The 14,671-nt window shown below is 40.9% G+C and overlaps 1 protein-coding gene across 3 annotated transcripts in view; it reads right to left on the bottom strand.

Annotated features, from left to right (window-relative positions):
- Positions 1-14,671, bottom strand: part of idua (alpha-L-iduronidase) — a 262,582-nt gene that overhangs the window by 111,557 nt on the left and 136,354 nt on the right. For all 3 annotated transcript variants that reach the window (XM_043674018.1, XM_043674019.1, XM_043674020.1), the window contains one exon: positions 10,127-10,222. In XM_043674018.1, coding sequence (XP_043529953.1) covers positions 10,127-10,222 — 96 coding nt within the window. The remainder of the gene's footprint in view (positions 1-10,126; positions 10,223-14,671) is intronic.

The raw sequence follows: 14,671 nt of genomic DNA, 5'->3' as shown, positions 1-14,671 counted from the left end.
CACAGGCCTCTCTGGTCAATGACATTTCAGAATTTTTCATTTGAATGCATGTTTCTATTTGTTGTCTTACTGACTAAAGTATACAATTCACGTTAATTGAATCCAAGTCTCTATTTTTTCTGGTATATTTTTCTTTTTCAAAGAGTACTCATACTTTTTTTTAACATTAGACTCATGCAGCACAGAAACAGGCCTTTTGGTCCAATTTGTCAATGCCAACCAGGTTTCCTAAACTGAACTAGTCCCAGTCATAGAATCACAGAGTCATACAGCAGGGAAACAGACACTTCGGACCAATCAGTCCATGCTGAACATGATCCTAAACTGAACTAGTCCCACCTGCCTGCTTGGGTCATATCCCTCCAAAACTTTCCTATTCACGTACTTATCCAAATGTCTTTTAAACGCTGTAATTGGGCCCTCATCTACCACTACCTCATAAAGTTCATTTCACATGCGAACCAACCTCTGTGTAAAAAAAATGCCCGTCATGTCTTTTTAAAGTCTCTCTTCTCTCATCTTAAAAATGTGCCATCTAGTCTTAAAATTCCCCATTCTAGGGAAAAGGCACTGACCATTAACCATATCTATACCGCTCATCATTTTATAAACTTGTGGAAGGTCACCTCTCAACCTCTTACGCTCTAGTGAACAAAGTCCCAGCCTATCCAGCCTTTCTTTATAACTCAAGCCTTTCATACTAGGCAACATCCTAGTAAATCTCTTCTGAACTTTCTCCAGCTTAATAATAGCTTTCCTGGTTGACCAGAACTGGACACAGTACTCCAGAAGAGGCCTCACCAATGTCTTATACAATTTAAACTTAACTTTGCAACTCTTAAGATCAAAGGACTGAGCAATGAAGGCAAGCATGTTAAACGATTTGCCTGTGTTTGGTGCATATCACTCTAAACCAAGTCTTGGAGATGCCGGTGTTGGACTGGGGTGTACAAAGTTAAAAATCACACAACACCAGATTATAGACCAACAGGTTTAATTGGAAGCACTACCTTTTGGAGGAGCGCTATGCTCTTCATGATTTTATAAACATCTATAAGGGCACCTCTCAGCCTCTCTTATCATTATTTACGTGAATTTTCTGTTCTCCATCCCTATAATCTCTTCACTGCCTGGAAGAATGGTGAAGACAGAATTATTGCCCAGATTTACAATCTAATTCACAATTCAAGTTAAAATGAAATAACTTTTCTAAAGCTGCTATTCACATAACTGATTTTAAATTATTACCCAGTCTTTCTTTCATAAATAGAGCTGTCTAATTGGTGTTCAGTGCCATGGACACGATAACATATTTCTAGCCCATCCCTTCACTGGCTTATACAACAGCTTCAGGCATCTGGCATAAAGGCACAGATCATCTTGGTCTTTCATCGTCAGCTTTTTTAATAAATAGATAGCATTGATGGGAAAGGGGAAATATATGGAACGTAGATTGATGGGCAAGAAACTTGGCGTGCATTCTGGAGTAGACGGTGGGGGAAAGCTATCTATTTGCAAGTTAAGGAGAGAGAAACCACCAAATAAACTGGGAAGTACTGAGATAAATACAAATTTGAATTGATCTGGAGTGGAGAATAATATTAAATTGAATTGAGGCAGGAGAGGAAGGGATCTCAAGTAGAATTGACTTAGGAAGTAGAAAACATTGAGTATGAACTGAGAAGACTGGAAGAACAGAAAGAAGGGACAATTTTACAGCACATTAGATAAGAGCTAATTGAGGAAATCTTCTGTCGGTCTCCCTTTCTCTATGCGGCCTCTTATTGCTAACAACATCCTTTCCTCCAGAGGGTCTGCTCAAGCCTTCCTAATTCCTCATCATTGCCACTTACTGCTGAAGGCCCCAACACAGAATGAACCATGTATTTAAAGGCAAGTTGGACCACATATGAATGTCAAAGAAATAAAAAGCACACTAAAGGGTTAGATAGAAAGGGTGGAGAATCAATTGAGACATTCAAAAGGGCTTTGGATGATTATTAGATAGAAACAATGTGCAAGGGTATGAGGGAATAGGCAATAAAATGGCACCAAATCATAATGCCCAGAGAACTGGTGCCAAAATGATGGAGCAAATGGCCTCACTCTGCATTGTGACAATTCTGTAGGAGGAGCAGCATAACTCAACTAAAACATAGGAGTCTGGAAGTAGTGGACGTCTGGGAATAGCAGCAACCAGGTGAATAGGAAAATCTATTTTTTAAATGGAAGGGTGAGAGCTGTCATGTTAAGGATGAAAGACTGAGGATATGATTTGATTGACTGCTTCCTGCTCTGGTTTATCATAATCTGTTTCCATATATAATGTTAGGCAAACTGGAGCAAATGAAGGTAAATGCATATGATCTCATAGTCATAAAGGGGATATGGTTACAAGGTGATCAAAGACAGCAGGGAAGGAAAAGATAGCATTATTAATAAGCGATAAACAAGAGCAGTTGAGAGAGATGATCTCAGGTCAAATGACGTAGGGTCCATTTGGGTGGAGTTTAAAAACTGAAAGGGGAAGAAGACATTCATAGCAGTAGTGTATGGACCCCAAACAGCAGCCGTACCGTAGAATAGGGTATAAATCAACATATAATAGGAGGATGTAAGATGAACAGAGCAGTAGTTATGGGGGCCTTTAATCTTCATATTGGTTGGGTTAATTAAGTTGACACGGGTAATTGCAAAAATGAATTCATGGTGTGCATTAGAGGTAGTTTCCTGGACTCGGCAAGGTGACGGCGATTCTGTATAACTGCTATGGACAGCTCTGCCTAACAGCCAAGACATACTGGTGTTTTTTGCCATCCCTGGCCAATTTATGTGGAGGAATTATTAGTTTAAAACCTTACAGAACACCTATTTGTTAATATTTGGGAGTGGGAAGGATGCCAAAGGGAAAAGGAGTGAGCAAACAACAGCAGGGAGGACACTCCCCTGCAGCACTTACCACACCAGAAACAGCAGCAACAGCAGCAGCCTGTCCTGAACCCCTGGGGACCTGACAGACTCACAGGAATTGGCTGTGGCAATGGAGAGATTTAGCTTGAAGGTTGGGGCGGCGATTGAGGAGATCCGTGGGGAGGTTGGTACCATCCTATCCAACCCATTGCATCCATGCTGCAGAAGCATGAGCAGGAGATCCAGGGCCTCGGGGAGCAGCTGGAATAGGTGGAGGGTCGAACCAAGGCCTTGGAAGTGGCGATGGAATCATCATGCAGTCAGATCCAGGTGTTGAAGCAAGAGGTGCAGGCCTTGCGAGACCATATCGACAACCTCGAAAATCGAGGTTGGAGGATAAATCTCCGAATTGTCGGGCTTCTTGAAGGTGAGGAAGATGAGCAACCAGTCAGCTTCTTTGAAGGCTGGCTGCTGAAGTTTTTGGGCCTTGACATCGAGTCCAGCAGGCTGCAGATTGAAAGGGCTTATCAGGTTACAGTGCACAGGTCAGGGCCGGTGCAGCGCCCACCCCCCGTCCTAGTGCACTTCCACTAATATAAGGACAAGCAAAAAAGTGATAGAATCCTCCAGATTACTGGGAAAAGACCCACAGTCACCGCTGTACAAGGGGTCAAAAATCATGTTTTTCCAGGATTTCTCGGCAGCTTTAAAGAAGTCCTTCGACGAAGTTAAAAAGAGGCTGAGGAGCCTGGGTATCCAGTACTCCATAAAGCAACCCGCAGTGCTCCGTTTCAGCCATGAGGACTCAGTTCATAAATTTGACTCAGCGGATCAGGCTAAAACTTTGTAGACACTTTAAAGTAGCCGGACTGGCCTAAAGAATACGGTTAATGCTTGTCCTCTTTTCCTTCTTTCCCCATGTTTTTCCTTCCTTTGGGGGGGGGGGGGGGGGGGGGGGAGAGTGTTCCATTCAAGGTTTTATAGTTGCTTTTCTTTGTAGATTTTTGGTGGGAATAGTTGTTTGTAGTTATGATAGAGTAGATTTTGTATACGTAATTCTTCGACTCTATAAGTCTTTATTTACTTGTGCTTGGTGCTTTGTAAGCAGGGTTCTCCCTCCCAGGGGTTCAAGGGTCTCTGAAAGGGGATATGGCTAAGTGTCTTATTAAATGGTGCACCTGGAACATCAAGGGAAGTAATTTGCTTGTTAAAAGACTGCTTTCTAGCCTTAAGAGGGAAAGGGTTGATATCGTTTTGTTGCAGGAAACCAATCTTAATGATGGGGAACACCTAAGCTACAACAGTGGGGTTATGACTTGATATTCTTTTCATCCTTTACTACTAAAAGTAGGGGAGTGGCAGTACCTATCCAGAAAAATCTTCCGTTCACGTTATTAGAGCAGGTGAAAGGTGAGCAGGGACAGTTTGTGATACTTAAATCCCTGACACATAGGGAGGAATATGGCATTTTAAATGTCTACTGTCCTCTGGCGCATTCCCTCAGTTTTCTCTAAGCTGAGTGCCCTTGGAACCCGGCACATTATGATAGGGGGGGATTTTAATTGTCTTTTGGATCCGACAGTGGACAAGGTGCCTGGTGGGCCCCCAACTATTACTTTGCAGGCCAAGCAGGTGACTGACTTATGCGAGGAGTTGGGGCTGGTGGACATTTGGAGGTGTCTACACCCTACCAACATGGACTTCACTGTTTTTTCAAATCCACATAAATGTCACACAAGGATTGACCTCTTTCTGGCTCCCTCGGCCCTTCTGGATTCGATTATGGGTTGTAAAATTGGGAAGATAGCTATCTCTGATCACGCGGCAGTATATTTAGAAGTTAAGGCCAAGAGCGAGGGCTAGGTTTGCGGCACTGGTGTTTGGACCCTTTTCTCCTTAAGGATTCCAAATTTGTGGAATACTTTTTGAAGGAGTTTCAGGAATTCTTGACAATAAACTCAGGCATGGCTAGTAGTCAGTCTATGTTATGGGAGATCGCTAAGGCCTTTGCTAGGGGGTTAGCTATTTCCTATTCAGCTAGCTGGAAATGGCAGAAGGGGGTACAGCAGTGTCTACTTGAGAGGCGGTTGAAAGCCGCTGAGGCAGCACATTTTGCGCTGCTTTCGGTGACTAAGCTCCAGCAGATCACAGCCCTCCAGGCTGTCTCGAATTCAATACTTACACAAAACGCAAAGAAAGAACTTGTTTTTGCTAGACAAAGGCTGTTCGAGTATGGGGATAGGTCAGGGAAGTATTTAGCGTACCTGAATACGAAAAGGCATGCTGCAATTAGACACAGTGCCGGGGTCTTTACATATGATGCCAAAAGGATTAATGAGTTTTTATTCTGAATTGTATTGGTCTGAAAGTTGCAAGGACAGAAGGCTAAAATGGAGGCCTTTTTTAAGAACTTTGACCTCCCAGGGTTAACCTTGTAACAGACCTCTCTCCTTAATGCCCCTTTGACAGTTCAGGAAATACAGGAGGCAGCTAGGAAACTTTAGATGGGAAAATGCCTGGCCCTGATGGTCTCCCAGGTGAGTTTTGTAAGGAGTTTATAGGGATTCTGTCAGGGCCGATGTTGAAGATGTACAATCACTTCTATATGTGTGAATGCTTACCACCATCTTTGAGAACAGCTAATATATCCTTAATTCTTAAGAAGGGGAAGGTTCCTGAGGATTGTGCCTCATAAAGGCCATCTCTCTATAATTCAGACTTCAAAATTCTATGTAAGATCCTGGCACTGAGATTGGAAAAGGTGTTGCCCCATATTGTTAAAAAGGACCAGACAGGCTTTATAAGGGGGCGTAGGTCCTCCAATAGTATTAGAAGGTTTCTGAATATGGTCCAAGTTTGTCAGCAATGATCGATTCAGGGGATGGTGATCTCCTTAGATGCAGAGAAAGCATTTGACCAGGTGGAATAGCTGTATCCCTTTTTATGTCTTAGAACAGTTCGAGTTGGGTGGGTCTTTGCTGGATGGGTGGAGATTTTATATCGCCACACTATGGCCGTGTCATCACCAATGGGGTGAAGTTTGGGAATTTTAGGATTGGTAGGAGTAGTCGGCAAGGCTGCCCCCTCTCACCATTGTTGTTTACGTTGGTGATAGAACTGTTGGCAGAGGCCATTTATCAGAACGTCCACATAACCGCTCTGGAAGTGAGATCGAGGGCACACAAAATTACACTGTATGCGAACCCGATGACCTCCATACCCCATTTGATACAACGTATCAATTCATTTGGGGTTATTTCAGGATATATGATCAAATTTGCAAAATCAGAGGCAATGCATTTGGGGAACCTCAAGGATGTGCCAGAAGTTGAAGGTGGCCCTAAGTTCCCTTTTAAGTGGTAATGGGCGGGATTCCGATACGTCGACATTTTTATTACTCCCAAGTTTGATCTGTTATTTCGGACTAACTTTGCTCACTTGCTCAACAATATTAGGTGGGATCTCCTGAGATGAGAGGCTCTTCTAATTTCATGGTCAGGCTGAATATCTCTCATTAAGATGAATGTTCTTCCTCACTTGCTTTATCCCATGCGTATGCTCCCTGTAATTTTTCACAGGTCAACGCTGCGGAAGCTTATGGGGCAGCTTGGTTCCTTTGTCTGGCATCGTGGGCGGCCTCTCATCAAACTTACTAAATTGTAGTTGCCTCAAGGAGGGGGAGAAGTTGATTTCCCAGACATCAGGAAGTATCAATTGAGTTCCCTGCTATCTTTTGTCTGCGATTAGGTAGGTAATGATCTGAACTCAATATGGCTGGATATCAAGGAGTCCTAGGCAAAGTGCCCTCTTATTAACCTGTTGTTTATGGATAAGATGAGGACAGTTATGGACCACTGCCGGAACCCCATTGTCATTAGTACGATCTAGGCATGGAGGGCGATGCGTCAGAGTGAGGGTTGCTTATCCAAGACTTCGCCACTTATGCCTATTGTTGGTATGCTAGGTTTCTGACCAGGAATGATGGACTCAGAGTTCAAACTATGGTCAGCGAGAGGAGTTTCTAGTGTGGGAGACTTGTTTGAGGGGGAGGTTATGATGTATTTTGAGCAACTGAGCTGCAAATACGCGTTACCCAGCAGAGATCTTTTCCGTTTTTTTCACGTTAGGGATTTCATCCAGAAGAAGACTAACTTCTCACTAAGCCCTATAAGCCCAATACAGAAGGGTTGTTGCTACATTCCACAAGCACACTTTTGGTTTGTGCCCTCTATCGCCTGCTGGGTGGCAGGGTCTGGCAGGATATTAACTGGTTATGTGAGGTCTGGCAGCAAGAGCTAGGAGTGGAGATTTCTCATGAAACATGGGAGAACATATGGGAGAATGCTCAAAAGATCTCAATCTGTAATAGGACATGTGCTACCCAGTTAAAAGTTCTGCACAGGGTTCATCTGGCACCGGACCATCTTGCGAAGTTTAAAAAAGGGGCATCTCCAATGCGCCCCAAATGTAAATAAGTGTAGGTATTCTCACCCATTGCTTCTGGACATGCCGTGTTTATTGGAGCGCTGTGGCAGGAGAGATAGGGAGGGTATTGAGAACTGAAGTCAAAGTAGACCCAATATCTCTCCTCTTAGGTCTACCGAATTTACCATCTTTTGACGGGCATGGGAAGAAACTATTTAATATTATTGCATACTGTGCGCAGAAGAATATTCTGAAAAACTGGGTGTCTGAGAACCCACTGGGCTTGCTGGGATGGCAGACATTAATTATGGAGCACAGTCCCTTGGATTTGTTTTACAAATATGGTGCATCACACAACAGACCATTTTTATAAGACATGGCAGCCCTACTGGAGTTATCTGGATATAGATTTGTCGGTTATCTTAACTAGGGCGTTTGTTTAACCAGGATGGTTAGGTTTGTCAAGCCGTGGGCCCTGAAGGGGGGAGCTCCTGAGTTAATATGGGTATATATACAATGCTCCCATTCCTTTGTTTGGGAGCTTTGCGCCGAGCATAGCTGTTCTATATTCTGTGGTTTTTTTTGTGTTTTCTTTTGCTTTTCTTTTTTTTGATCTATTACTTATTTACTTATTTATTGGTGTTGCTTTTCACAGTGTTAGGGTTTGTTTTGTATTATACGGTGGGTTAATAGTTAGTAGACAGTAGTTGTATTGTAATTTGTGTTTTTTTTCTCTTTATTATACTGATATTTATTTATTGATTGTATTTTTCAATAATTTTATATATTTGTAAAGTTTAAAAAATTGCTAATCAATAATATTTACAAAAAAAAGGTTGTTTCCTCGATCCATGTGTCATGGAGCCAACCAGGAAACATGCTATGTCGGAACTGGTAATGGGAAATGTGACAGGTTTAATAAATTACCTCAGTAAAAGATCCCCTCGGAAGTCATGACCATAACATGATAGAATTTAATAGTCAGTTTGAGAGTGAGAAACTGGGGTCGGAAAAAAAGAGAATCACAGAAGAACCTCAATTATCCAAAGGACACAGGCGGGGAGTATTTCATTCAGTTAATCGAATGCTGGATATTCAAATAGCGGATAACATAGTTAGCCAAGCCTCAGGACCTTGCAATCTTGTTTGGATAATTTGAAATTCGGTTGATCGAATGCCGGATAATCCGAGGTTCTTCTATACAATGAAATGAGGATAGAGTTAGCAAAGTGAACTGAGTGGATAGATTAGCAGGAATGACAGTAAGTAAGAAGCTTTTTTAAGGTGGCAATTCTTGGTTCTCAGCAAAAATATATCCCAGGATGGTGGAAAGATTCTAAGGAGAAATAAAATAACCATGTTTAACCAAGGAACGTAAGGAGAGCGTTAAGTTTAAATAAAAGGATATAAGGAGGCAGAAGCAGTGATAGTCCCAGGTTAAATTCAGAAGCCAGAAAAGGGAGAGAAAAAGATAATAAAGAGGAAGAAAATAAACGATGACAGCAAACTATCAAGGAATATAAAACTGACATTGACCAGATGTTTGAACAATATATATTTTCAAGTATCTGAAAGGAGAAAAATTAAAAGCAGAGAGAAATTTAACATAGAAACCAGGAGAAGGAGTAGGGAATTGGCCATTCCATATGATCAATATAATTGTCTATCTCAACATCATACCCCTGCTTTCTCTTCATCTTCTTGCTGCCTTTAATATCTAATAATAGATCTATCTTTCTTGAGAGGAAGGGATTTGCGATGTTTCAGACCAGACAGTTGAAGGCTGCAGCAAAGTGGAACAATAAAGAGTGAGTATACTCAAGAGGCCGAAATTAGATGAGTAACAATATATTGGAGGCTTGAAGGGCAAGAGGAGATTACAGAAAGGGCCCGTCCAATGAGGGACTTAAAATTTTAAAATCTAAGTGTTGTTTTTACCATATGTCAGTGAGTGCAGGGGTGATAGGGAAACGGTCTTGTATGACTAAGGAGATGGATCAAGGATAGATCACTGGGGACACTAGAGCAAATGATGTAGGAGCAGGAAGAGGAGTCATTGCGAATGATACTCTCACTATACTTATGAAGATAAGAACTGAACAATGAAATGAGTCCCACCCAGTTTGATGACAGTGAAGGACAGCAGAGTGACCAATTATGTCAGTCATCAAATAAATCAAAAAGAAAGCAGAATGAGAGTTACTTTTGTGACAATCACATGGGATGTAAATTGTGCCTCTGTTTAAGAAAAACAACATTTTTGTATCATGTCAACCCAAACTGAGTGAAAGGTGTCATGAATTTTGGAGATTACATCACATTTAAGTACTTTGGAAAGGAAAAGGAGGTTGGAAATGGGACAGTAATTTGAGAGGATGAGATGAAGAATTGACATTAGAGAAGAATAGTAATGATTGCTTGACTTAAGGAGAATGACACAATAACTGAACAGAGAGAACCATTAACCATATCAGCCAGCATAGGTAGCAGGATAACAGCCATACAAACTGCCATTTTCATGGCTCACATTTGAACCAGGGCTATTTGCATAAAGTATCAGTGTACTACCAACTGACTATAAGGTTAGGAAAGAATGTCTAATGGAATGGAATAGAGGTAATACATTGTCAAAAACTCTAGAAATGACCCAAAATGGGGTAACAGACAAAGAAACATCTAAGCTATCTTTACAGTAACCTCACTTTATGAATGTTAAATTATAATAGAACAATATAAAACTTGTCATAAATGATACCTATCAGGATACCTATCAGCTACATTATAAACTCACCTTTAACTGTGAAAGTTAAATTATCAAAATCATGATGATCTGGTTCATTCCAGGTTTCAAAGTTCCATTTTGACACATATGCCAGACTGTAGGCATCTATAAACAAACAGAAACATTTTGTAAACTGTAAAGACAATACCTTAAGTTTCTCACTTTAATTGTCCATTCGTTACTGCCTTCCAGGATACAATTTGGATCTCTTACTGTGAATGACTCCTGGTTACAGGACTACCAACCCTATTGATGGGAATTCGAGTTTTCAGGAGTGCCTTTCAAGGTGCTGGCTGCTTGAGGTTGTCGACACATGCCTAATGAGGCTGGCTCCATTGCAGGTATATGCATTTTCTAGTCCTCTTCAATTTCCAAGGAGTCACATTAGCTTTTGAAAGAGTTGTGAACCACAATCTGCATGAAGGAACCTATTGAAATATATTTTGAAAAACCCTCCTCATACCTGCTACTGAGTTATGCCTCCTACCCCCTCCCTGTGGCCCCTCATGACCCCCATTATATCACCATGATTTTAAAAAACCTATTCACTACCGACAAATACTCGTGCCAATTAACAGACACTTTTAAGCATTCATAGCTGAACCACAAGCACTTGAAATCTTTTAATCTGTGTGAACATAATGAAAATGACAGCACAGATCAGAAAGCCATAGTTCTGATTCAAACTGGGGCTCAGGCATTTCGACAGAGTAATGGATGACTGGGCTTTCAGTTATGAGTACAGAATGAAACTTGACTATGGCACAGAAACCATAGTGATTATCTGGGATTGCATAGGTGGGTGAGGGTCATTAGAGGCCCTGGGGGATAGCTGGTGCATAGTATAGCATGGAAACATAAGGGGTTATCGGAATGCGGGAATGTAGTTTGAATGGAGTGATATGAAGGGTCCTACAGTGTGGAAGCAGGGTATTCCACCCATTCAGTCTACATTGACTCTCTGAAGAGCGCTGGATCATTGGACTGAATGGAGAGCATAAGGTTGAGCACAAGCATGGAGAGTGGGTGGAATATGAACAGGTGAGGGCCGCTGTCTTTTAATATATTGGCTGAAGTCTCACAACACCAAAGCAGGCCCCTTAAATGACCCACCTCCATACTCAAAAGCTCCCCATAGCTGCCTCCAAAACATTTTCCTGGGTCAGCTGGCCCAAAGGCAGGCTGCATCTACAAAATCCACAACCAAAATCCCATTCTTGAAGGCAGTTTCTCCCAAGGTGGATGGGTTGAAACAGAAATATGCTTTACTTGTGTTCCCTGCCAAAGAAGTTGACATCGGGGACAGGAATGCGGTTGGGAATGACAAAAACTTGCAGTAATTTCAAAGTTGCAGTAGACTTTCTAAATCTATCCGATTTTTCTATTGTTTTTTGACGGGTTGGGTTAACCCCACACACTTTATTCTGAAATTGTGGACACTGTCATAAGTCTCAAATTTAAATGTCCTCCACCTACCTCTGTTAGTCTTGTGTGCTGGTGTTGATTTTGGAAGTTCTAAGTGTTTCTTGAGCACTGGGGGTTGGTTGTTGAGAAATCTGGAACATTCTGACTGGTGAATAGCAACCAACTTCTGGTGCCACTGCACATCTATACTACAATGCAGCATCTAGTAATGGTTCATCATGGGACTCTATTGACCATTACATTGATCAGTATTAATTAAGTGCTGAGATGTGTTACAATACATTTTTTACTTGAAAAAAAGTGTGCCATAATGCTTTCTATATTCTATAAAATGTGCTGGGAAACTCTCCTGTCATGTTTTAGACTTCAGTTAAATTACCCCAGATCTTTAATTTTGAAATTTTTGGAAGTCGTAAAAAATCTAACCAACTATCCACATCCATGAATTGCCATGCACTTTGCTTCAAAGTGAAAGAACAGATGATCTACAACTTAGAAAAACGGTCCATGTGTATTCAGTTTCAAAAGATTGATTGTTTCAATTCCCAATTGTTATTTGTATAGTTCGGATTATTATGAATTTTTCTTTGTTTAAAAAGCTACAGAACCCCTTATTTCAGCAGAAACACGCATTCACATTTTGTTTGATAACTTGAAGAAGTTATTAAAGGATTATTAGCCTTTGATGAGGTGAGTGAATAATTCTTTAAAGAAATTGCATAAAAGCAATTCTTCTGCAAAAGCAATTCTTCAATTGATCAACAAAGAAAAGCAATCCTTTTCCTTGTTGATCAATTGAGGTGATTTCTATCTTTTCAAGTACCATTTTGAAATGAGAGAATTTTCTTCCTCCCCAGTTTAAACCTGTTTGAATAAAATTCTAGGACTTTTTTTAAAAACAATGTTCATTTCAAAGTCATGGTTCCTAAAATCTGCAAATAGTGGACTCTCTGTGTCTAGTTATGTAGGGAGAGGCACTAAGACTCATATAAGGGTGAGAAATGAGATTTAGGGGTTGTAAGATCAATGGTGAAAATTGTGCTCCTTTCCTCCAAAACAAATCGGGCCTTCTAATCAGTCAACTTCTATTTCCATACTCCTTTTACACTTTTACAATTCACCTCTGAGATGAAAATATGGCAGTCATTTGCTTTGGAGCACAGCTCATGTTTCAGAAGTTGGGAATGAACTCAACTCTCAGTTTCTGAACCCAAGACAAAATTCTGGGCCAAAGTATTTGTTCAATGTCGCTTCCATTTCTTCACTTCATGATTCCTTTGTGTGTTTCTGCCTTTTAAAATATTATATATTTGTAAAAGTTCAAAGTTTGTGCGACGATTTGTAGCTCGGGTGCTCGTTGTTGTGGTTCTGTTCGCCGAGCTGGAAGTTTTTGTTGCAAACGTTTCGTCTCCTGGCTAGGCGACATCATCAGTGCTTGGGAGCCTCCTGCGAAGTGCTTCTTTGATGTTTCCTCCGGTGTTTATAGTGGTCTGTCCCTGCCGCTTCTGGTTGTCAGTTTCAGCTGTCCGCTGTAGTGGTTGGTATATTGGGTCCAGGTCGATGTGTTTGTTGATGGAATTTGTGGATGAATGTCCATCAACAAACACATCGACCTGGACCCAATATACCAACCACTGCAGCGGACGGCTGAAACTGACAACTGGAAGCGGCAGGGACAGACCACTATAAACAGCGGAGGAAACATCAAAGAAGCGCTTCGCAGGAGGCTCCCAAGCACTGATGATGTCGCCTAGCCAGGGGACGAAACGTTTGCAACAAAAACTTCCAGCTCGGGGAACAGAACCACAGCAATTTGTAAAAGTACTAATGGGATGTTTTTATATTCCCAGTTAGTTTACTCATTTTCTACTTTTTCGCTTTTACTAATATCAATTTTTTTGTCACCCTTTGTTGACTTCTTAGTGTTCCAACCCTCAGGATCATCTTTGCTCAGTTTTATTTTTCTAATAGAACTTATTTTTGTTCACCATTTTATTTTTACTGTAACTGTTGCTCACTGTTTATGTACTGTCATGCTTTTAGTTTATTCACCCAATCAACTTTAACCAAATCTTCCCTTACTGCTATAAATTTGGCTACATGTAAACTTCAGATTCTTGCTTGGAATTGGGGCCATGTTGTTTTGAAATTCAATATGGAAATGAATGCATCAGAATCCCTCTTTCCCAAAGTACCTTTCTCTATGAGATTACTAATTAATCTTGGTTCATTCCACAATACTGTATCAAAAATAGTCTTATCCTATCTGGTTCCAGAACACATCATTCTAAAAATACTGTCTCAGCAATGCTCTATAAACTTATTTTCCAATTACTTTTTCTGATTTGATTTGTCTAGTCAATATAAAGAGTAAAGTCCCCCAAGATTACTATAATGCTTTTGTTCCAAACTTTCTCTTGCACAATGTTTTGTCCAATACCATAACATTTATTAGTGGCCCCATAAACTACTTCCATCACTCTTTTCTGAACCTTGGCATTCCTAATCTCCAACCATAATAATTCTAATGATTAATTTTGAGGGGTAAGAATTTCCAACCTGATATAATCCTTTACTATCAGTACTATTCTTTCTTTTTTTCTACTTCAGCTTATTTTTGTAATGTTGTATAATAGAACTACTTTTAAGCCTACTTGACCACTCAGAACCTCCTCTTTGCCTATGCTAGTTTCTAAGTATATCAAAGTCCTTCTGCCTGATTTCTATGCCTGCATTGTCAGTCTCAATAGTGAACACCAACACAAAAGATTCATTTAGAATCATTTATAAATTTCCCCTTGCACATTCTGTATTCCGCTAGGACTTCTGTGTTGAGCCCGCGGTATCTGCCCCAAGTATCCCTTTTCCTCCTTATCCTATCTTGTAGGTGTTCCAAGATGGCAGCAGAATAGGTCGCTCTTTTCTGAATTTTTTTTTTAAACCTTCTAAACTTACCCAGAGTGGAGTGGGGGAGGTGAAGCCCAGATCAGAGGCTGATGCGGGGAAATGAGGTCCTTGTGCATTGGAGGCAAGGCATCAAGTTTTGAAGCTGAATGTTGTCTGGAGATTTGGCCTGGTGTGGTCTGGAGACTAGATACTGGCACTGACTTGGGCGAAAAGACTATAATT

The sequence above is a fragment of the Chiloscyllium plagiosum genome, chromosome 32, assembly GCF_004010195.1.
Source record: "Chiloscyllium plagiosum isolate BGI_BamShark_2017 chromosome 32, ASM401019v2, whole genome shotgun sequence".
NCBI classification, from domain to species: Eukaryota; Metazoa; Chordata; class Chondrichthyes; order Orectolobiformes; family Hemiscylliidae; genus Chiloscyllium; species Chiloscyllium plagiosum.
Note: the sequence above shows the minus strand (reverse complement) of the source record. Positions and strands in the feature narration are given on the sequence as shown.